Raw genomic sequence first — 21,655 nt, 5'->3', positions numbered from 1 at the left:
TTGTGGTTCTGGTCCTCCGGTTTCAAAAAGAGGCTTGGAAAAGGCCCAGAAGAATGTGACAGTGGTATCCATGATACAAACCAGATTCTGTATCTGGAACTGACAGTATGAACCTTCAGCCTGGATGAGAAGGCAGAGAAAGAGCTTTGTCAGGGTCTGTACAATACCAGACAGTCTGGAGAAGGCAAATTTGAATTCATTCACTGTCCCAGTGAGAAAAAGTAGAGGGCACCAAGGGAAACTTAAGAGTTGGCAGGGTTAACCAGAACACTCTGTCACACAGTATGGCTGCAGGAGAACTTGGTGCCATGGGAGTGCTTGGTTGCCAGAAGTGTGTGTGTGTGTTGAGAAAAATTAGTTTGATAAATTAGTTTTATGCTGTTAAATGAAAAAGCCCTCCAAGAAGTGTGTCACAGAAGTCCCAGAGTCACAAGTCCCAGGAGGCTTGGGCTGGTGTCCTGGAAAATACAAGTGCTTAAGCTGTACTTTTCCCTGGACACAGCACTAGGTGACCTGCCATGACCGTTCTTACATGCTGCTCCGAATTTCCTTTCTTGAAAACATTCCTCATAAAAACCTTGCTTAGTTTTGCCTCTGGGTGACACTAGACATACTTTGTATTTCTTCTGGCTACCCTCTGCGCTGTCTGCCAGCTGCTTTGGTGTTTCGTGCTGGATGCCTGTATTATTTAGTTAGTTATTTTAAATCAGTCCCCCTCACTCTCCCCCTCCATTAACTCACCATCCAGCCTCGGTATTTACATCTATCCTCCAGTAAAAACTCTCCATTTACATAACTCTGGACTTGCTCCTGGCCTGTGCCTTGGCCAACAGCTCCCATTGTTGCAGCTATCTTATTTCAAACAAGCATCTGGCTGCTTCCAACCTTTATCGCAGGCTGGGCAGCTGCCGTGACCAACAGAGATACAATTGCATGGAAGCATTGCGGGAATGCTGACGATGCCCCTCCAGATCCTCTCGTGTTCTCTCAAAGCATTCCTGCCCACCCAAGGCAGACAGGTTTGCAGTGAAACAGATGGAGGAGAGTACTACCACACTGTTTGGCAAATTATAGCTCTTGGGTAATATAAGTTTCAGCTCCCCCCCGGCCTATCTGCTAGGAATCATCAGGATCCAGAAAACGTAGGAGCCCCAGAAAGTCTGCAGCCTTAGCAATGGGTTATTTCTCCTGCAGCTGAGCTAAGCACAGCCTTCCAACCTGGGAGCCAGCTACCGCTTACTGGCTGGGAGTCAGAGCTCATGCTCGAAGAGGCAGGAGCAGGTATTTGGAGAAGGCCTTTGGGGAACGACAGCCTGGCTGCAAGGAACATTCACTGGCAGAGAAAGAGGACTGTTTCCTCCCCAGAAAATCAAGGCAACCCAAGCTCCTGTGGTTAAATACAGACCGAGAAGTGAATGCTGCCTGTTGTTAACAGGGGAATGTGACCTGTCATGATCGAGGTGAAAATGCAAGGGGAGGGGACGAGCTGTACTGAGGGCCTGAATCTGATCCATTGCAAGGGGTGTTTTTTTCCTTCAGTGTTCAGACATTTTTCTTGATGACTATTTTATCCCCACACAGAAAAACTCTTTTCACATCCATCTCAACAACAAGCTTTCTGGCTTGGTTTATGACCCCCCCTGCCCTGACCTCAGACAAACTCACTACCCACCGTGCTAATGGCAGGCCAGTCTCATTCATACTATTGGAAAGAAACAGAACTCACCGCTTCCTGCATTTTGGGAATCGCTTCTTCCGCTCACATCCCAGGAACAAGTGCTGCCAGGGCTTCTGATTGCTCCAGCCTGAAGGAAGCCAGCCGTGAACAAGTACTACTGCAGGTCTCTTTGGCACATTGTAGATACCATAGAGCCACGTTACAAATGCTTTTGTCACAGTGAGAAGTGCAAGATTTTCACCAAAACCTTTGTCACAGAGTTGCATGCATACGTGCAAGGCCCGACTAGAAAGAGCAGATGCAGGAGGCTCCCATGGCTGAGGACCTACATGGGGAAGCAGAAGTGAAGTTAATAAAAATATTAGAGAAAACATAGATTCTGCACCAGGGACATTAAGGGCACAAAAGCTGAGAAATGAACAGTGTTCATTTAGGGTTTTTTAGCTTCCAAATGCTGCACATGCATTTTTTAATGCATCTTGGTATCAGAAAAATGGCACTGTTGGTGACAGTGGATTATGGCAGCACTGGATAAGAGAAGGCAGATGGTCAGACAAGTAATTTGTGAATTTGCCATGTGTTTGTTACCAGATTGCCCCTAGTTATAGACAGCATGGCACACATTTCCTGCTGGAAGCCATCTCACATGAGCCTGGCCGCTCAGCACTGTTGCCACCAGATGGCAACAGATGGCCAAAAAAGATGCGGTGGGCACAGGACGGGCATTTCAGAGAGAACGACCGCAAACAGTCCCTAGCAAGGGCAAAACGGGAGTAAATGCTTTCAAGAAATACATTCAAGGAATTAACGACGGTCTTGAGATGCTAATGGCCTGTGCTCCCCCTGTTTATTCCAGTGCCCATAAAAACATGTTAAGCGTTAATGCACGCACCAATATATATCAACAGATAGGACTGAATCCCACAAGTCAAGAAATTAAGTTGCAGTTTTCCATACTGAAATGCACCTCAGCCATCATCAAATGCATTTTATCCTAACAGGTGTCTGTAGAAAACTCGTTTTCAGCATCTCTTTTCTTTGTTTTCTATTGCACAGGCCAAAGGAATTAAAAATACCAAAAGCTCACCCAAAAGTGGTGATCTTGACCTCTGCAGTTACGGAGCTTACATGTTCCAGCATAGACATGGTACGCATTTATCTAATCAAAGAATGCTTCTGAGAAAAGGACTTGAGTCTGGAAAGAAAGAGCAGGGAAAAGGTCCACACTCAAAGACAGAAATCACGATCACAAAATGCACACTTAGATGAGTGTCATGAGTATTAACGCACTGCAGGTGAGGAGGAACACTGCTCCCCTTTAAACAGGCATCACCCTCATGGTCACACTGCTCACACAAGAATGACATTGGCAACTGAGACTCATGTAGCCAGCCTGAGCGAGGCGGGAGCAGCAGTGAGAATGGAGACCAGCAGTAAATGAAAACACCATCAGGTGAGATGACAGGCACAAGCTGACCAGTGTCAGAGGAATCAGTAAGATGGCTGCAGTGTCACACTGCCTTTCTGTCATGGAAATTCCAGGAAACCAGTCCTAGAACTGAGTAAAGCAGTAGTAAACTCAATTCCACCGATCATCCCTGAGAGAGCTGCTTTTAGGGCTCCTATCTGAGTACTGAGGCTTACCTCTGGGACCTAGGTGAGTCACACTGGAGAGCCAAACAAGACCACAAAAAAGGACAAGTCCTTTAGATGTGCGGTTTGCTCTGCCCTGATCCTGCAGGCCTCTCTTTCAGCACAGCAGCTTGTGTGAGCTGTGCTAGAATGGCGAGGGCAGCAAAGGAAGAGCTCTGCTGATCCATCCCCTCATGAAGACTTGTCTGTGCATCAGGACTCCTCAGATACTCTGCTTCTGTGATCAGGGAAGTCCCATTCACTCTTGGATGCAGCTAGGTGACTGCCCTTCCCCAGCAGCACAAGTCACCAGCTGGAAAATGCACTCAGCCTGGTACAGACCTTGACTACCTGCTCTGAACACAGCCTGCAGCCACCAGGCATCAGTTTTCTCTCTGCAGATGCAGAAAAACTCCACAAAGCACAAAAGTCTGGCAGGGAGGGTGGCTCGGGTGTCAAAGCTGGGACCCAGGTGGGCATTGACAGCTCTGCCACATCCTGACAGTGGAGACATCAAGGCAATGTTTAAACAGTGCTGGGCACCCAAGTGCTCTCCTGGGAGTGTCTGCCTCTAGAGATGGCACTGTATAACCATATTACATTTTGGGTACATATTCTGATGCTGATTTGCTTTTGTGGGTATATAATTGAGTTACTACCAGTGCAGAAAGTAGAGCCTGGTGTTGCCTGACTTCCTGCAATGCATGCATATGATATCATATCATACTCATTCCCCATTTCATACATTGCCTTTCAGGAGTGGAACTACAGACAGCATTCAGCCTGAAGTGTATCTCTGGATGCACACAGTTAGGTGTTCAAATACACATGTCTGGTTTTAAATGTAGGTAATTCTCCACTCTACCTCCACTCTGCAGTGCAGAGTGTTCCAGTTTAGCTTTATGCGATAGCAAGCTGCTTGTTCATCTCCTCTGAGGTCTAGCACATTTTGGACAGTATTCTGAGTTTCCCTGAAGACATGCTAAGAGGAGCTCCACTACACAGGTAGTGGAATGAAAAGCTGGCAATTTGGGAAGTATGTTTTAATGCTTTGAAGCTGCTGCGCTGGTTAGCTGCCTCTCCTACCCATTTCACAGGGGGAATGAAAACAGATGATGAACACTATATTTTAGCTCTTAAACGACACAGGCTCTTCTCTGATTGCTGGCCCATAAGGATGCAATTGACTACAATCTTCTTGCAATATCATCGCTCCCAAATACAAAAGCAATTAACTCCTGGAGCATGGACCACCCCACGGCACATTCCCCACATAGCCCTGGCTACGGAATAAGAGCACACGCATCCATCCAAACATCATCCGCTTGCTGTGGAGTGCTCATGTTGTGAGGTAGGTGAGCTAAACCATCCCGCATCACACCTGCAGTAAGTGCAACTGGGATAAACTTTGGTGATCCTGAGAACACCTCTGCAACCCTGCAAGAGCCCCAGGATGCCTGGCTGCAAGGGGCACGTTCTCTCATTGCTCGTGTTAGGTGGGTAAACATGCAGAAACAAGTTTACTTTCTTTTTAATTCTGCAAATAAGCCGAGTGGCAGAGCACGTGGTCCTTTCACACACACTGCCTTCCCTCCCTATGCCCTCACTGACCCAAGAGAACACTTAACAGAGATCCCTGCAAAGCATCCCTCTCACCTAGGGGTGCAGTGGTTGCCTTTAAAAAGTCAACATTTACCTCATTGTGCTATCTGAGCCATTACCATGTTTTAAAGCAGGAAACACCGTCCTCTAACCCATGCTGTCCATTAGCTCCAAGGGACGAATTCCTGTTCCGGCACATGACACGCTTGGATTTGTTGGTGTGCTTCACCCGGGACTGACCTCATGCCAAAACACACACTTTTATTGCTTTTGCTGGGATCTTGGCCAGTACACACAGAGCATTTTGTTGGTAATTAGTGGAAAACACTGACTTCTTGGTTCCTGGTCTGGAGCTTTTACCTGTCACATCAATTTTATTTTGCCTCCTCGGCAGGTTGCAAATCTTTGCCACGTTCCTTTTGTTTTGGACAATAGGGAACTTACAAGCTTGTAAGTTTGCTATCAGTATAACTCCTAAGCAGAACAGCAAAAACATGCCCTCAACTCAACAAACGCCTTCGAAGTGCTAACTGAAGTACGAAAAAGATGCTTTTGGAGTGTATTTTGCAGCACGTGGTAGCTCTGGGTTCCGGCCTTGCAGCAGCAGAAAGGTCCATTTGTTTGGGACGGCATGCTGGGCAGAATGCGGAAGGTCATTCCCACTTCTCTGACGGCCCACACTAACTTTGTACAACATGTATGCATTTGCACATGAAGTCAAATTCCACATTTCCCTGCTCACCAATATTTGGGATTTGACAGGAGTTCAAAACACCACGCTCAAGACAGTTGGGGAATATCCTGGTAAACACCCAGCACAGCAAGGGGAGCAATGTAAGTGTTACACAAGCAATGCAGGAGCTGAAGCTCTACAGGTAAACAGCCACAGAAGAGAAACTGGTGTTGAAACAAAGAGCAGAGTTCCAGCTTAGCGACTCTATACAAAGTCTAGTTTTTGGATCAGCCTACTTGTGAAATTCATCCTCCTAGCAGCAAAGGCCATATCCACACTGACTTGTCACACAGCCCTTGAGGTTGCATTTTGTTTTCAAGCAGACAGTCTGCGCTCACATACAAAAGCTTACAGCGCGCTGAAGTGCGACATGACAAGTGGCTGTGTGGCACCAGCAGCCTTTTGTGTCCAGATGATATGTGTCATTCTGTTCAGCACCCAGCCAATCCATACCACCTTTGCTAAGAAACAAGAGAGCACTGCATGTGACCATTTTGCTTAATCAGTTTTCCTGGCCACTTCAGATAATCAATTCTGAAAACATTACAATATCTTTCCTTTCTTCTCTTTCTGTGCCCCCTGCACTTGCAGGACACTGGTGATGTACTGGGGTGGGTACTGGGAGGGATGCTATGTACTGACTGCTGGCTCTCCAGGAAGGTTATGACAGCAGCATGAGCCTCATTTCTCTGCTCCTGAGGTACTCACATGAGAGTAAATAAGGAACAAAGAAAAAGTAAAAATCAATGTGTCACTTTTTGGTACACAGACCACTGGTGCCATCCAGCAGAGATCAGCTGAGAGAAGATAACATTTGCACTCCTTGGTTCTTCTTAGTATCTCTAAGTACTTATAGGCAGACTAAGAACCAAAGAGGGAGGTCTGGGCCATTTAAATGTTTTTATGATGCAGAGGATACAACTGCCATGTGCATTTCAAACATCCACCAGCAGACAGCTTAACTACCTTACACAATTAACATCGCTAAAAGAAGGGGGCGGCTGTAGGGTGGGATGTCCCACCGACACCATGCTGGCCTCTTTCACACCAGTAAGGGTGACAGTAATGAACAGTGCTGGTACCTCCACAGTGCTGCTAACCACTACTTACCAGCAGCAACAGTCACTTGGGAAGCTCTCAGCTGGCATCTGTTGGGTGAAGCAAAGCATTCAGTTTGTTACTCTTGCTTTCCAAAGCATATTTGCCTCTTCATTTGTGATACTGAAAGGAGTCTTTGACCGGAGGCCAAGGAAGCATTAGGAGGGGTCATTAAGCTAGGTCAAGCTCACTCTTAAAGTAACAGAAGGAGACTTGGGTGTAGGTGCACTGGCAGATTAGTTTTCTGTTCATAATTAACATGACTAACTAAGTGACATTATGGCTTAGGAGTGAGGCTAAACCTGGTATCGCAGCTGCAGATGGAAAAGGGAACATCAGCTGAGGTTTTCCTCCCACCAGTGCAAGAGAAGGAGAATGTCAGATTCCTCTTAATGCTGGGAGAGACTTCCAGCCTGAAGACAGAGACCATGGAACAAGTCAGCCCACACTTTCCATGGCAGTACCTCCAACTCCTTCTTTAGCCTCCCCCACTGCCCATATCACCATCAGAGAACAATGTTCCCTGATGTCCCAAGTTGCTTCTTTGCTGTAACTTCAGCCAGATGCTTCTTGATTCACATTACAGAGAGAGAACTTCAAAGCAAGCCGTGGGCAGACCACAACTCTTCCTCCAGCAAGGGGGCATGAAGGAGCTGTAGAGACTCAGCACTGCACCACATTTGAGATTATTAGGAATGGTGAGCATCTGGACTGCTGCACATCAACTATTGCGTGTTATTTTTTTTTAACAGGATTTAAAGCCAACGTATCCACTGTGTTCTGACACTTCTGGAAATGATCCTTGTTTCTGAAAGGCAAGATGATGTGTTGGCTGGGGAACTACTTCCAGGGGAAGTTCACAGTTTTCTGTGAGGAAGTGACTTGTATTTGTCATTGCAAGTCACCTAGGAAGCAGTGTGTGACAGATGCTATGACTCTTCCACATGTGTTTGACTATTGGCCTCTGCCTACTTTCAATAAGGGTGCTCAGCTGTCCTTCGAATCTCTGGTTTTGCGAGGTAACTTCTACTGCACCATATTGGTGGTGTCTAACCCACCTTGCAGCAATCCCAGTGTACCTGAATTCCAGCAGTGTACTGGGAAATGTCATGTGAGAGTTGTTGAATGGAAAACCAACATAAGTCCGGCATCATGATGCTGGAAAGCATGAAAGGGGATAAAAGAACAAAAAGCAATTAAAGGAATTTTTCCCCTTCCCCTTTTTAAGAACAGAGTAGGTGCTGGAGATGAGCAGTGAGCAACAGCATTGTGCTGTGCTAACTTTTGCTGGGTTTAGTGAGTGATGCTTCAAGTAAGCCTTGGAATACACCACTTTATGAATAGTAATCTATAAAATGAGTAATTTTAATAGTTTGGACAATCCTATTTGCATTACTGACACAGTGATAAGGCATGAAAAGAAGAAAAAGAGGCAAACAAAAAGCTTAGCATTTGAAATCTCGGCTTGATAGCAAGAAACAAAAATTACAGGCAACATAGTGCTTGAAAATGAATCCTGGTTGGCTGCCAAATGCATTTTTCAAAACAATGCCTAATTGCCTCAGGAAATACATCAATCAAAGACTCCCAAAGGCTTAAGAATCATTTGCTCCAATCCACCAAGGCAGAGTAGTGATAAAGACCTGAGTAGTACAAGGAGCTACGTATGTCCTTGAGACAAAAATCCTTACATGAGAAATAGGAAAGGGTACCTAACTAAAAGCTCTTAAACAAGTTCCTTGAGCAGCTCACTGACATCACTTTTGGGAGAGATCCAATAAGAAAAAAAATGGTATTTTGACCATGAAACCATCAACACAGACCAGAGAAAGCTCACAAATCAGGCTGTCCATATTGAGATATAGAAGGTGACATCGAATATCTGTGGTGTGGCCCAGATCACATAGTGAGCAAATCAGCTTGCATGAAGAAATGATGAGTCTATGCAAGTGCTCTGGAGAACAGCATAACCTGAAATGTCTGTGACCACAGCAAAGGAAGAGCATGGTGAAGAACTGAAGAGGAGTTGAATCACTTGCTGCGTATGCAAGGCTTTTTCCTCTGGGCACATCAGCCCAGGGTCCTTGGATTCTGTTGGAGGCAGAGCTCACAGCACCCACCAGCCCAGTGCTGCAGAGGGGGGACCCTGGCGAGGTTTGCTGGAGGTACAGAGCAAGCCCTGCACCCATCTTCTCATGCCCTGCTCTCAGTCACACGTCTGCCGTTTACTCACACTCCCACTAGCATGTGACTGAAGCAGAAGCCACTCTTGCCTTACATGGTTTGCTCAGCAGTTGCTTTAATCCACAATGTGTTTCCTAGCCCTCCTTCTCTTGCATTACATAAGCTTTCTAGGGCTGATGTGCAGTTGCTAAGCAGTAATTTTGCATGACTAAAAAAGAAATCCATGATTGTTAGGTTCACCAAATGTTCTTTCCCCCCCTTATTGCAATGTAATTATAGCTGTAATAAAAACATTGCAGAATGACCATCAGCATGCAAACATTAGGTCAGGAACAGAGCACGTATATCATATATGTTTTTTAGATGCCTTTACTTCTTCCTTTGCCATTGGAGGGGGAAGGGCAGGAGAAGTTCAGTATTGCGTAAAATCATAAATAACAGGTTTTTCCATCCTGTCAGCTAATCTGGCACCATCAGAAGTTCACATTCTTGTTTCAGAAGGCAGCTTGCTTCCCTCACTGCAGAGCTCTCCTGAAGCCTTGTCAGAGGCTCCCTGCTTACAGCCACAGCGCGCAGTGTTTTTCCCTCTGCCCTGCAGCCTGAAATGGGGACGACAACGCATCCCTCTGATGGGGAGCTGGAGGCAGACCTGCCTTCATCCAGGGAAGTAGCCCTGCACCGGAGCCAGGGTCACAGGGAACATGTGCTGCTCTCCCGAGTGGTGTCCCACATGCCTTGGTGTTGTGGGTCCACCAGGAGGGAGGCTGCACCAAGGGGCACCATGCCCAGCCTGCCTCCAGCTGGGACATCTCTTGCTGCGAGCTGCAGAGGCCTCGACAACAGGAGGTCAAGTAACCCTGTGCTATGCTGCTGGGCTGATTCACTCCTGAAAGTGACACAAGATTTCTTCCCTTCTTCCATCCTAAAGCTCCTAATTATGCCTCCAAGCACTGTCCTAAATAGCTTTTTCCCCCAATAGTTCTGATATTTAATTTTTTTGACATACATTTTTAATAGTTACTCACTGCCTCCATAATTCTTACTGTTTGCCTTCCTTTTTCGTTCTTGAAGACCTACTTTCCCTCATGCTCTTTACAAGTTCCCTGGCTGCTAAGAACTACTCATACTTCTTACCAGTACCCTTCATTTCTTCCTTGGATGTTCAAGGAAGATCTTTTTCCCAGCTTAACCCCTCCTTTCCCGTCTTTTTGACTGTGGTCAACTGCCTTTTCTAAGATGCTGCCAGTGAGGTGGCTCCAGTGTCTCTGCCCAGCCCCATGTTTTGCTGTAGACATATACCCTGCGGCACTAAAGACAATAAGGTCAGCTCCTGAACTAGAGATAACGTCATGGGAATCAATTCCTTCAGGGAACAAATCAACTTAGTGATAACCTTTACTTTTTAGAGATCGAGGTTATTTACTGTATTGTCATTTAACTAATAAATACTAAAAATTCTGTTTTTCTGCATTTAAGAGAAAAATGAGTAAATGAAACTGGAATCATGTAACTGCTTATATGACCACACAAAGCATCTTCCTGGTTAGCAAAAAGTAGTATCAAATTCACTGCAAAGACAACATTTGTTTCTAGACTAGCTGCTTTAATGGTTACCAGTCAGGAAAGATCAGAATTTCATTAGGATGGTAACAAACTGGATATTAAAATAGAGGTTTTGCCTACACACTCGATGAAAAATCACAGCTAGAGAGATTATAAAAGTAGTCACTAGGTACAGACTCCAGGAATTCAAAGTCAAGCAAGTACTTCACTGGGTCCTCCACCCCATGTTCCTGTCCCTAATGCAGCACACAACCTGTCTATTTGGGCAGGTTGTCCAAGGAAGATGTGAATACCCCACACCTGGCAGTGTTCAAGGCCGGGATGGATGGGGCTTTGAGCAACCTGGTCTAATGGAAGGTGTCCCTGCCCATGGTAGGGGGCTGGAACTGGATGATCTGAAGGTCCTTTCCAACCCAAACCAGTCTGTATTTGGACTCAAAGAGACCCGTACTTTGCAGGGAGGATTTGTCCTGCATAGGGCCAACAGCGTGATCAGCAGATGCTGTCAGTCTCAACTATTTGAATGTTGAGATTATTTGGTGTTAAACATATTCTGAAGCTTTATCATCACTTGGTACTCAGTTTCCTTATATCTCACCAGAACATGAGACTTGGTGAAAATAAAGTGTGCTTATTGCACCAGGACTTGGCTGCCTGACCCCTAAGCTCCTGTGCCTACCAGCTGCCATAACTGCTCATTAGGGAGTATTAAGGAGGTGGTTGAGGAAATCGTTATGTTTCTTGGGGAAAAGTTATGTTTCTGGAGCTGGGCTTTTGGTTGTTACTTACTGTTTGTTGGTTTTAGTTGGCTGGCTTTTTCAGTTGGTCAGCAAACTGACTGCTCTTCTTGCAGTGGTGGCTCCTCATTTTAGGGTTCTCCTTTCCTGCAGCAGCTTCCATGATTACAGCTGCTTGTTAAACTCTGCTGGAAAAAAAGGCATCTCCAGCAGGAGACCGGCACTTGGTAGTATCTAACAAATCCTGTTTGCGCTGCATGCACTGGAGAGATTGACTATCCCCAAGGCAAAGGTAGGCTTTCTATTTTGGGTGTTTTTTCTCTGACTCTGATCCAGCCTTGCACCTCTCAGCAGCCATCCCTACTTCTAAAAGCAGTTTAAGGTACCTGTAAAGCAAGGCGAGCAGACAGTATCAGCAGCACCCGTCTGCTGCTGCACCAAAGCGGAGGTGCTGGGTATTTCACACAAGAAGAAAATGTAATTATCCTAATTACCCCTGTTTACTACAAGCTTCCTGTTAAACACTTTAGAAGTGGGACTTCAACTGCCTAATTCAGGTTTGCTTTCACAGCAATGGGGAACAGAAGATGCCTTTTGCTCAGGTAAGCAGAGGGCTCCTCTGGCTCACTGGGGCTGCTGGAGGATACAAGATGCCACTACCACAGCCACAGCTGCTGAGGCAGAGCCATGCCCTTCCTTGGCCATGGTCCCTATCAGCTGCCACTGGGTGCATTGAGAAAAGGATGCTTTTGCCATAGCTGGTTGTGATGGCATTAGGCACTGGGGACAAGCACACAACAAGCAATGCAAACACTGCAGAGCAACAAGTGGGTCAAACACGTGTGTGCAAGATCTTGCCAGCATTATTTAGGAATCTCCTGATCGCAGACCTGATGACAGTATCACAGTATCACGGTATGTTAGAGATTGGAAGGGACCTCAAAAGATCATCTAGTCCAATCCCCCTGCTGGAGCAGGAACACCTAGATAAGGTTACACAGGAACGTGTCCAGGCGGGTTTTGAATGTCTCCAGAGAAGGAGACTCCACAACCTCCCTGGGCAGCCTGTTCCAGTGTTCCGTCACCCTCACTGAGAAGAAGTTTCTTCTCAGGTTTAAGTGGAACCTCTTGTGCTCCAATTTGTACCCATTGCCCCTTGTCCTTTCATTGTTTGCCACTGAGAAGAGCCTGGCTCCATCCTCGTGACACTCCCCCTTTATATATTTATATACACTAATAAGGTCACCCCTTAATCTCCTCTTCTCCAAACTATAGAGACCCAGCTCCCTCAGTCTTTCCTCATAAGGGAGATGCTCCACTCCCTTAATCATCTTAGTTGCCCTGCGCTGGACTCTCTCCAGCAGGTCCCTGTCCTTTTTAAACTGAGGGGCCCAGAACTGGACACAATATTCCAGATGAGGTCTCACCAGGGCAGAGTAGAGGGGAAGGAGGACCTCTGACCTACTAACCACCCCCCTTCTAATACACCCCAGGATGCCATTGGCCTTCTTGGCCACAAGGGCACAGTGTCGGCTCATGGTCACCCTGTCGTCCACCAGGACCCCCAGGTCCCTCTCCCCTACACTGCTCTCTAACAGGTCGTTCCCCAGCCTATACTGGAACCTGGGGTTGTTCCTGCCCAGATGCAGGACTCTACACTTTCCCTTGTTATATTTCATCAAGTTATTCCCCGCCCAGCTCTCCAGCCTGTCCAGGTCCCTCTGGATGGCAGCACAGCCTTCTGGCGTGTCGGCCACCCCTCCCAGCTTAGTGTCATCAGCAAGCTTCCTGATAGTACACTCAATTCCCTCATCTAAATCCTTGTTGAATATATTAAATAATACTGGTCCCAGTACCGACCCTTGAGGCACCCCACTAGATACAGGCCTCCAACTAGACTCTGCCCCATAGACTACAACTCTCTGGCTTCTCTCCTTCAGCCAGTTCACAGTCCACCTCACTACCCGATCATCCAGACCACACTTCCTCAATTTAGCTGCGAGGATGCTGTGGGAGACCGTGTCAAACGCTTTGCTGAAGTCAAGGTAGACCACATCCACCGCTCTGCCATCATCCATCCACCGTGTTATTTCCTCATAAAAGGCTACGAGATTGGTCAAGCACGACTTCCCCTTGGTGAAGCCATGTTGACTGCCCCTCATAACCCTCTTATCCTTGATATGCCTTAAGATGGCACCAAGGATAAGGTGTTCCATCACTTTCCCAGGAACGGAGGTGAGGCTAACCGGTCTATAGTTACCCGGGTCCTCCTTCTTGCCCTTTTTGAAGACAGGAGTGACATTTGCTTTCCTCCAGTCCTCAGGCACCTCTCCCATTTCCCAAGACTTGGTAAAGATGATGGAGAGCGGTCTAGCAATGACCTCCGCCAGTTCCCTCAGCACCCGCAGGTGCATCCCATCTGGACCCATGGATTTATGGATGTCCAGATTGCTCAACTGGTCTCTAACCCATTCCTCATCAACTAAGGCAGACCGCTCCGTTGACCTATCTTCATCCGGGGTCTCAGCGGAACAGGGCTCTTCAGGACTGCCTCCGGCAGAGTAGACAGAGACAAGAGGGCATTCAGTAACTCTGCCATCTCTGTATCTTCTGTCACCAGGGCACCCGTCCCGTTCATCAGCGGGCCTACATTGCCTCTGGTGTTAGTTTTACCTGCCATGTATTTGAAAAAGCTCTTTCTGCTGTCCTTGACCCCTCTCGCCAGCTTTAATTCCAAGGAGGCCTTAGCCATCCTAGCAGCTTTCCTACATCCTCTAGCAGCAGCCTTATATTCTTCCCAAGTGGCCAGCCCTTCTTTCCATGACCTGTAAACTCTCCTCTTCCACTTGAGCATACCCAGCAATTCCCTATTTAGCCACGCAGGTCTCCTGACCCTCTTCCTCGACTTCCTACGTGTCGGGATGCTCTGATCTTGAGCTCGGAAAAAGCAGTCCTTGAATGTCAACCAACTATCTTGGGCCCCTTTACCTTCAAGCAGCCTAGCCCACGGGATTTCCCCTAGCAATTGCTTGAAGAGGCCAAAGTTTGCCCTGCTAAAGTCCAGGGTTGCGATTCTACTTGCTATTCTACTGACCCTACCACACAAGATCCTGAATTCCACCATCTCGTGGTCGCTGCAACCAAGGCAGCCCTCAACCTTCACTCCTTCAGCCAGACCCTCCTTGTTAGTGAGGATGAGATCCAGCAGCGCACCTCTCCTGGTTGGCTCATCCACCATTTGCATGAGGAAGTTATCATCTATATACTGGAGGAACCTCCTGGACTGCGGCTGGGTTGCCGAGTAGTCCTTCCAGCAAACATCAGGGAAGTTAAAATCCCCCACGACGAAGGAGTGCTGCCATGCCAATGAGGTGGGAGCTGGTCACAGTGACAGGACACTGCAAACGGCCAGCCAGAGCCCCTGTAATGTGCCCTGGAGGGAAGGCAGGAGCGATGAACAGTCTTAGGACTGGGATACACAGGGCCGTTAGGTAGCACAGGATGAGGAAATGCATCTCATGCTGTCAAGGCAGCAGGGGTAAACACAGTGTGTTTAGGAGTTGGCTCAGAACAAGGCAGCAGCGAACATGTGTGGCTGCTGGAGAGTGCAAGGCAGATGTGACTGGGAAGCGTATGGGACATTGCTCTTGGGATGGGAAGCAGGGGGACAAGGTTGTGGTCAGAGACATAATTTTCCAGCTGTGTCAGTTCATTGGGATAAATAAAGGAATAACACACACTAATTAATAGAGGACTTAAGCATCAAGTCACTTGTAGTGCCACAGGAGATTAAAAACCACCACAACCGCCCCCCCCCGAAACTTTAGATTCTCTCAAAGCCTTACCCTGTTGTACCTCTCCAGCAGCCCCCCAGCCTAGAGCAGTGCTCCCCACATGCTCACCAGCATTCACCCCAGCTTCACCTCTTCCTTCCTGCGATCTTTCAGGCCACACTTCCAGGAGAGCTATAGGAGAGCTGCCTTCTCCCCTCCTGGCCAGGCATGTAAGAAAGAGGGTGGGGTACAGGGAGGCACCTTACGGCTGACAGGAAGGGAGCACAGCTGGCTATGATTGGGGATTATTCCTCCTCCTCTGGGTGGCGTCTGCAGGGTAGGCAAAAGTGCTTGTACTGGAGTTGGACACTTCAAGCACAAAGCAAGTGTTCTGTGATGTATTTGCATTAGAGATTCACCTACTCTGGGCAGCTACAACTGTGTAATGGTAAACAGCAATTCCAGTTCATACATGTAATTATAACAAAATGCATGTAAAATATGAAGTAGTAGATGGCTTGATGGTACTTTTTTGGTTTAAGAGTTCTGAAGTACTCTTGAGAGGCATCTTGGACAGTGAAGAAGGAAATTGTCAAACTAAAGAGGCATCTGTGAATGCTTAGCAAAGTGCCAGGCTCCAAAGTATTTAGATCAGAACGGTCTTGCCAGAACCACTAACACTCTAAGTCACTTCTTCTGAATCAGGGGTTGTTCAGGGTTGAAGGGCCAATATAAATAATGAAACAAACTGTATTTTTGAAACATGTTTGTTAAGTAAAGATGAATAGCTTAATGTTAGAGTTCTAAAAGCAAAATTTAATAAATTAATATATGCATGCCAGATAAAAATACAAAATTACAATTGAAATAGCAATAATAATAAAGGAACACTGTTCAGCATTGCAGATTTCACTGCAACCACCATAAACATCATGGAGAATTACTTAAAGTAACATTTAAAGTACACGTTTTGTTTCTGTTAAAAACAAATTACTATCTGATGAAAAAAACTGAAAGAAACCCAAGAAGAAATCAGCCCCCGAAGCGGCAGAGAATGATACGAGAAGTCAATAAATTGCCAGAGGCTCCATTTCACGTAACTCAGCCTTCTTTTTAGTATCAGAAACCAATTACATAGAACATAAAAGCAAATTCACAACAGGTTTACACGGAGAAACATGCTGAATTACAATCACAAACTATCCAGAACAAAGATGCTGCACCAGCTCAGTTGTTTTCTTCATGGAACGAGTCTCACCAGAACAGGGAGAACAGGGAGCAAATCATGCAATAGCTTTAGGTTTTTTGTTTTTTATTTTAACATGATAAACACCCAGGATTACTAGTACTGGAAAGTATGTGTTAAACCTTTTTCAACATCGGCTGAATGGCACTACAGAAACGACAAAGAGTTCCTTCATTTTTATCCTGAATACATCGAAAGCTCTAGCAAATATGGAATTCAGCGACAAGAGCCATTAAATTACTTTAAAATATTCCTTCATCCATAGAACACTGTTGCTTCCTTTTTTATTACAAAACCCCCAAAATATTCAAAATAAAATGTCTTCATTTTTTATAAGCATCTCCACCACAAGTCTCTGATAACGGATGTCATTCAATGCAGCCATTGCATCCAGCTCTGGTGCTCTCATGAGAGTTGGTCCAAAAACTATGCCCAGATTCTCTGCACTCATCAGATTTTCCTTTTCATGGAGCGTTACTCTGTAAAAAAAGAACAGTAGTTTTCACGTTCCTTCTGTGCCAAACCGTGCCTGCATATGGTTGAAAACTAGGGAAACTGGACAGAAATGTTTGCCATTTCCAAAGCCTGCGAGAGGGTGCTGTTTCCCCTGGGGCACAAATGGAAAGATCAGGTGAAAGCATTCAGAGGTTAGCGAGTGCAAACACTATGCAGGTTTACGGTGAGTCAGGTATCTCTGTCCTCTACCATACACATGGACCATGTTTACTTGCAGGAGGGATCAGTACCCCATGGCAAGGGAGGGGGCTGAGGGGTTAACTCAGACAAGTCAGAACAATCTCGCTTTTGCTCTTTACAACGGCACCATTCAGAGGCTGTTCCTATGGGAAGCAGACCGTGCTTGTCATTACTTAGGCAGTTTTATGATCACTAGAGATGTGCTCCTGTGCCCACCCAGGTGGGATTCTGCCCAGGTTTTCCCTACGGCACACGGCTCCATGTGGCCACACTGCATACAACGGCACAGGCGTGAAGCACATCGTACATGAATTCCCTGCCTTTATTCACTATAGGCTAGCTGTGCTAAGCTGGAAGCACGGTTCCTCTTCAAGACAAGTTATGTCCTGTGGTGTGGACTACAAAAAAAGCGAGTCATCCCATTTGCACGGCAGTCTGAGCAGGTCATTAAACCTGTGCTCTGACAGGCCCACTTCCACTCCTGCCTCTTCTGGGGTCCTCAGCAGCTGCCAAACAGCTGAGCCCCCAGTGCAGGGAAGCCTCCAACTGCCTGGTTCCCATCTGCAGAGGAGGAGGAGGTGTGGAGGCCACGTCCTGCTGCTCCACGGGAACCTGACCTGTTCAAAGCTGTGGGCTGAGGTCCTGCTGTGGGGCAGGTTTGCAGGGCAACTCCTGAAATGTGATTTGAGAGAAGAATTATACCTACAGGACAGGCCTCCTCTGCCTGGGCTACCGCAGAAACATGCCTGCTCAGCAAATGCCAGAAGGGTCACTGCTGCACACGATGGTCTCCGGGCTCATGGGATGGTATTTCCTCATGTGGGCTCAGAGGAGGCTTGTGCTCTCCTATGCTGCTCTGCCTTATCATGGAGAAGGCAGGGTCCCACACAGGGGGGACAGGAGGAGGACAGCCTGACTGAGGTGTCCCAACACTGAGTGCCCCTGTCCCTCTGCCCACCACAACGGGTGCAGGAGACACAAACACGACTCAAAGCCTAATCCTCTGCCCTGGTTTCTCCTGGTGAATTGCCTCGTTCAACAATACAAATTTATATTATTCAAATGTTTTAATATGCACTACAGTTTAAAGAATCCACCAGCTAAACCAAACAGCTTAGAACCCAGGGACAGCAACTGGAAGAGTCTAGCTAAGTTACTCCTCACCACTGTGGCATCTTGCATTGCATGAACTAATCCCTTGGTAACAAAAGGGATTCAAGATTTTCCTTCCTTTTTCCCCCCCACTCTACCTTAATTTTTATTGTAAACCAAGTCAGACTGATGTTTCCAAGCTGCTGGCTTCAGTCTGTAACTGTTCCAGATAAACGAGCTGCACCTGATTACCTGCATTCGGCAGCAAGACAACAGCCTGTTGAGCACCACAGCCCTTTTTAGCAAAAGTATTAAAAGGAAGTTTAAAACCAAGTGCGTTTTGTCACCCTTCCACCTTATCATTCACCTATACCAGAAATACAGTGTGCAAAAGCAACTTGCCATCTAGAGCACTCCTTAAGAGGGTATGGAAAAATTAACTTCACGCTTCACAAGCAGTAAGGTGAGGTTTTTCTGTTCCTGTGTCTCTCATCTCTGTGTCTGTTCTAAAACATCCATTAGAAATGTCATTGAAATAAATGGGCAAATCAGGCAGAAACCTTGAAGCTGAATTTTGCCTGGGGCACTTAGCAGAGTCAACATATTCCTACTAGTAGAACTATAAAGGGAAACAAGCAGAAGAGAAAAAGTGTTTTTCTAAGGAATGGGAATGAATCTTATATATCGACAATAAGCTCACGTTCATCAAGAAACCAAAATGGATACCCTAACATGCCCCATTGATTTTTTTTTCCCTGCTTTCCTGAAAGAAATAGAACCTGTGCTCTTGCACTGGATATTTATCCATTGGTCTGCAGCAGTTTCTTAGCCCACTGACCAACTTCAAACATGTCTTGGGGAGCTGGAGAAACCTCAGACAGAATTTATGTTCCCATGGTTTTGAGAAGGTGGTAGTTGCAACAAGGGGATCCATACTGGTGAGGAACGGCTGGCAGACCTCCCCAGACTTGTGGCTGGGGGGCAAATTCACACTGTGCCTAATCAGGGTCAGCTCAAGCCTAGTGTATGCTCTTTTTTAGGGTGTCAGGGATGATGAGGGTAGATGAGACTTAGCAGAAAAAGACACCAGTCTATAGCCATCAAGCTGTACTAGTTCCCTGCCCAGGGAGTGACTTGTTATTCCCAGAGGTACAAATGGCTTTTTAACCATAAATATTCACTGTAACCTTGAACATAGAGCAAATCTGGTAGTCAGGTGACTTTTGTGCTTCAAAACTGTCTGTTTTTTTACTTATTTCCCTTAATTGTTTTGGAAGTACTGTCAGTGGAATAAACCCCAGTGCCTGGGTATTCACTGTGGTGCAGACTATTATCCCCCAACGCAGTTCAACTTCAGGATTCAGTGGGCCTTGCCCACACTTTTCTGGAGGTCCTAGAATCAACTTAGCTAAAAATGAGTTCAGCTTAGAGTTCCTTGCAGCCAGCCTGCCTACCTCTTCAGATGTGCCATGAGATACCGTAACGTTTCACAGTGTGCAGGAGGCAGCAGCTTCAGCGCCTCATGGAGAATTTCCAGCTGCTCATCCGGATCGGTGGTTTCTGAAACACAGATATTCAACCGTCACCACGTGTACAGCCAGAATTCACACACAGAAAGACAACAAAGGTGGCCTGCAGAGAACATAGGGTCTCACAGCTCTGCTGGGTTACTGACTTCCAGAACATAACCAAACCTCATAGTGGAGGATTTGCCTGTCCAACAAGGTGCCCAGAGCTCCATCAGGAAGCGACTGGTTTTGGACAAAGAAAACTCCCCAAAGCAGACTGCACTCCACTGAAAGAGTCCCTGCAGCCTACCAAAAGAATCCCCCGACAATCCTTGCTGACTGGACTGGTTTTGCACAAATAATGTACAGGTGCAACCCTGGGACAGCAGGAGGTACTGGGAAGTCTGCCATCAGCATCTTTGGCTGTGTCCGTATTACTTGGAAAATGCCTTCTCCAGAGGAGCGGTGAGGCCAGCATCCGGCCCTTGTTTTCTACCCACAGCTACCTCACACATTTACAGGTGTGGCTGGTGTGACTGCTACACTGCAGAGACGTTTCAGGCAGCCAGGATGCCTGGGAGAGATGTTCCAGCTGGGCTTATTGCTGTGCTCGCAGCCTCTCTGAAGATGGCCTTAAAAACGAGTGCTTATCAGCTTATGAAAACACTCAAAATGGACACCTCTACAAACACAGACTTATCTTACTTCTAAACACTTTGATAAATCACCTTCTCTGTGGCAACATAAACCCAACAGACTTTAAATGTCACTGTCAAGTACCAGGGATTCATGAAAGACAAACAAAGCAATATAATCCAGAATGTGTGATGAAAAGGAAGCATTCCTGGTGACAAAGGCAAGGAAAAATGTAACCATGATCATGTAGCACCACTTGGTCATGTCGTAATGTGCAGTGCATCTTCACTCCTGCAATCCTTACTAAATAGGGCATAGTGTAAGAGCTGATGGGACAGCTATGAAATGAAAAGGCAAGTACAAAAAGCACAAAAAGGAGAAGAAAACAGAATGAAAACCAGGAGGAAAATGTGTTATACTTACTTGCAGACTCTATAAACTTTGGGTAGGCATCATACGTGATGAGTGGAATTGGCAAATCCCTGAAGTACAGTTTAAGTGCACCAGTGATAATATTGATATCTTCATACATATTCACAGAAATATCAGCTTTTTCCCCATCTGTGTGGAGAAGGCACTGACATTAAAGCCTTGGAAATGGAACCAGATGTAAAATAGCATTCAAAAGAAAAATAATAACTCGGTTAAACAAACATTATTAAAAAGGACACAACTCCGGATTTTGGCTTTTATAAGCAAAACAGTTACTGGGCTGTGAAATTCATCTTTCCAGGATGAAAACCTCCAGGATTTTACAAAGAAACTTATCCTTTCTTCATTTCAAATGATTGCAAAAAATGCAGATTGTTTTCTAAAAGGAAACCTGCCTGCCTGATCTAGCTGTTTCTATCTTGCATTAATGTGTGGAGGTTTAGCTATTTCAGAACGCATTGCGTTGCCAACCAGCACATTTTGTCAGTACTGAATGAGAAACCAGGGGAGTCTGGGAAAAAAATGTAAAAGAAAGAAAACCAACTTAGTTGCTCCACAGCCTCCTCATGTTATAGGAAAAACATGTGTTGACCATTTAGCTACAACATATTACCTACTCCTGACCACAGTGGACACAGATGCAGAACTTGGCTTCTCCAGCACATCCCCACCCTGCTAACATTGCAGAGGAGGCAGATGTTGTCTGAATAGGTCCAGTCCTCTGGAGAAACAGGACAGAGAGCTTCCAGCATGGATTTTGGCTTTGTTTTCTACTGGGATAGGGGGACTGCAGCTGGAAAGCCTTTAGTTTTCCCACTGTCTTTTCTCAGAGAGAAGAGTTTGTTCCCACTGACCTTCTTTTAGACTGCAGTAATTCAAATTTTGTTTGCACTATTGTATCCATCTTATTATTTTGGAGCTTTCATCCAGAAAGATGGGTTTAAATTGCACAGCCCTCTTCAGGCACTTTACCACTTGCCCTCTATCCCTCCCCCACGCCCTTGAGCACAGTTTTACTTGCAAACTAGGGCAGTAGTTCAGAAAG

The 21,655-nt window shown here is 46.2% G+C and overlaps 1 protein-coding gene across 2 annotated transcripts in view; it reads right to left on the bottom strand.

Annotated features, from left to right (window-relative positions):
- Positions 1 to 15,795: 15,795 nt before the first annotated feature.
- CHN1 (chimerin 1) overlaps positions 15,796 to 21,655 on the bottom strand; it is a 104,598-nt gene continuing 98,738 nt past the window's right edge. For both annotated transcript variants that reach the window (XM_061380196.1, XM_061380189.1), the window contains 3 exons: positions 20,602 to 20,739; positions 19,489 to 19,594; positions 15,796 to 16,725 (listed from right to left, as the gene is read on the bottom strand). In XM_061380196.1, coding sequence (XP_061236180.1) covers positions 16,554 to 16,725; positions 19,489 to 19,594; positions 20,602 to 20,739 — 416 coding nt within the window. In that variant the 3' untranslated portion in view covers positions 15,796 to 16,553. The remainder of the gene's footprint in view (positions 16,726 to 19,488; positions 19,595 to 20,601; positions 20,740 to 21,655) is intronic.

The sequence above is a fragment of the Neopsephotus bourkii genome, unplaced genomic scaffold, assembly GCF_033783945.1.
Source record: "Neopsephotus bourkii isolate Nb327-2 ecotype Australia unplaced genomic scaffold, CSIRO-AGI_Nbou_v1 NB_196, whole genome shotgun sequence".
In the NCBI taxonomy this organism is placed as follows: domain Eukaryota; kingdom Metazoa; phylum Chordata; class Aves; order Psittaciformes; family Psittacidae; genus Neopsephotus; species Neopsephotus bourkii.
This window is presented reverse-complemented; position numbering and strand designations above follow the sequence as displayed.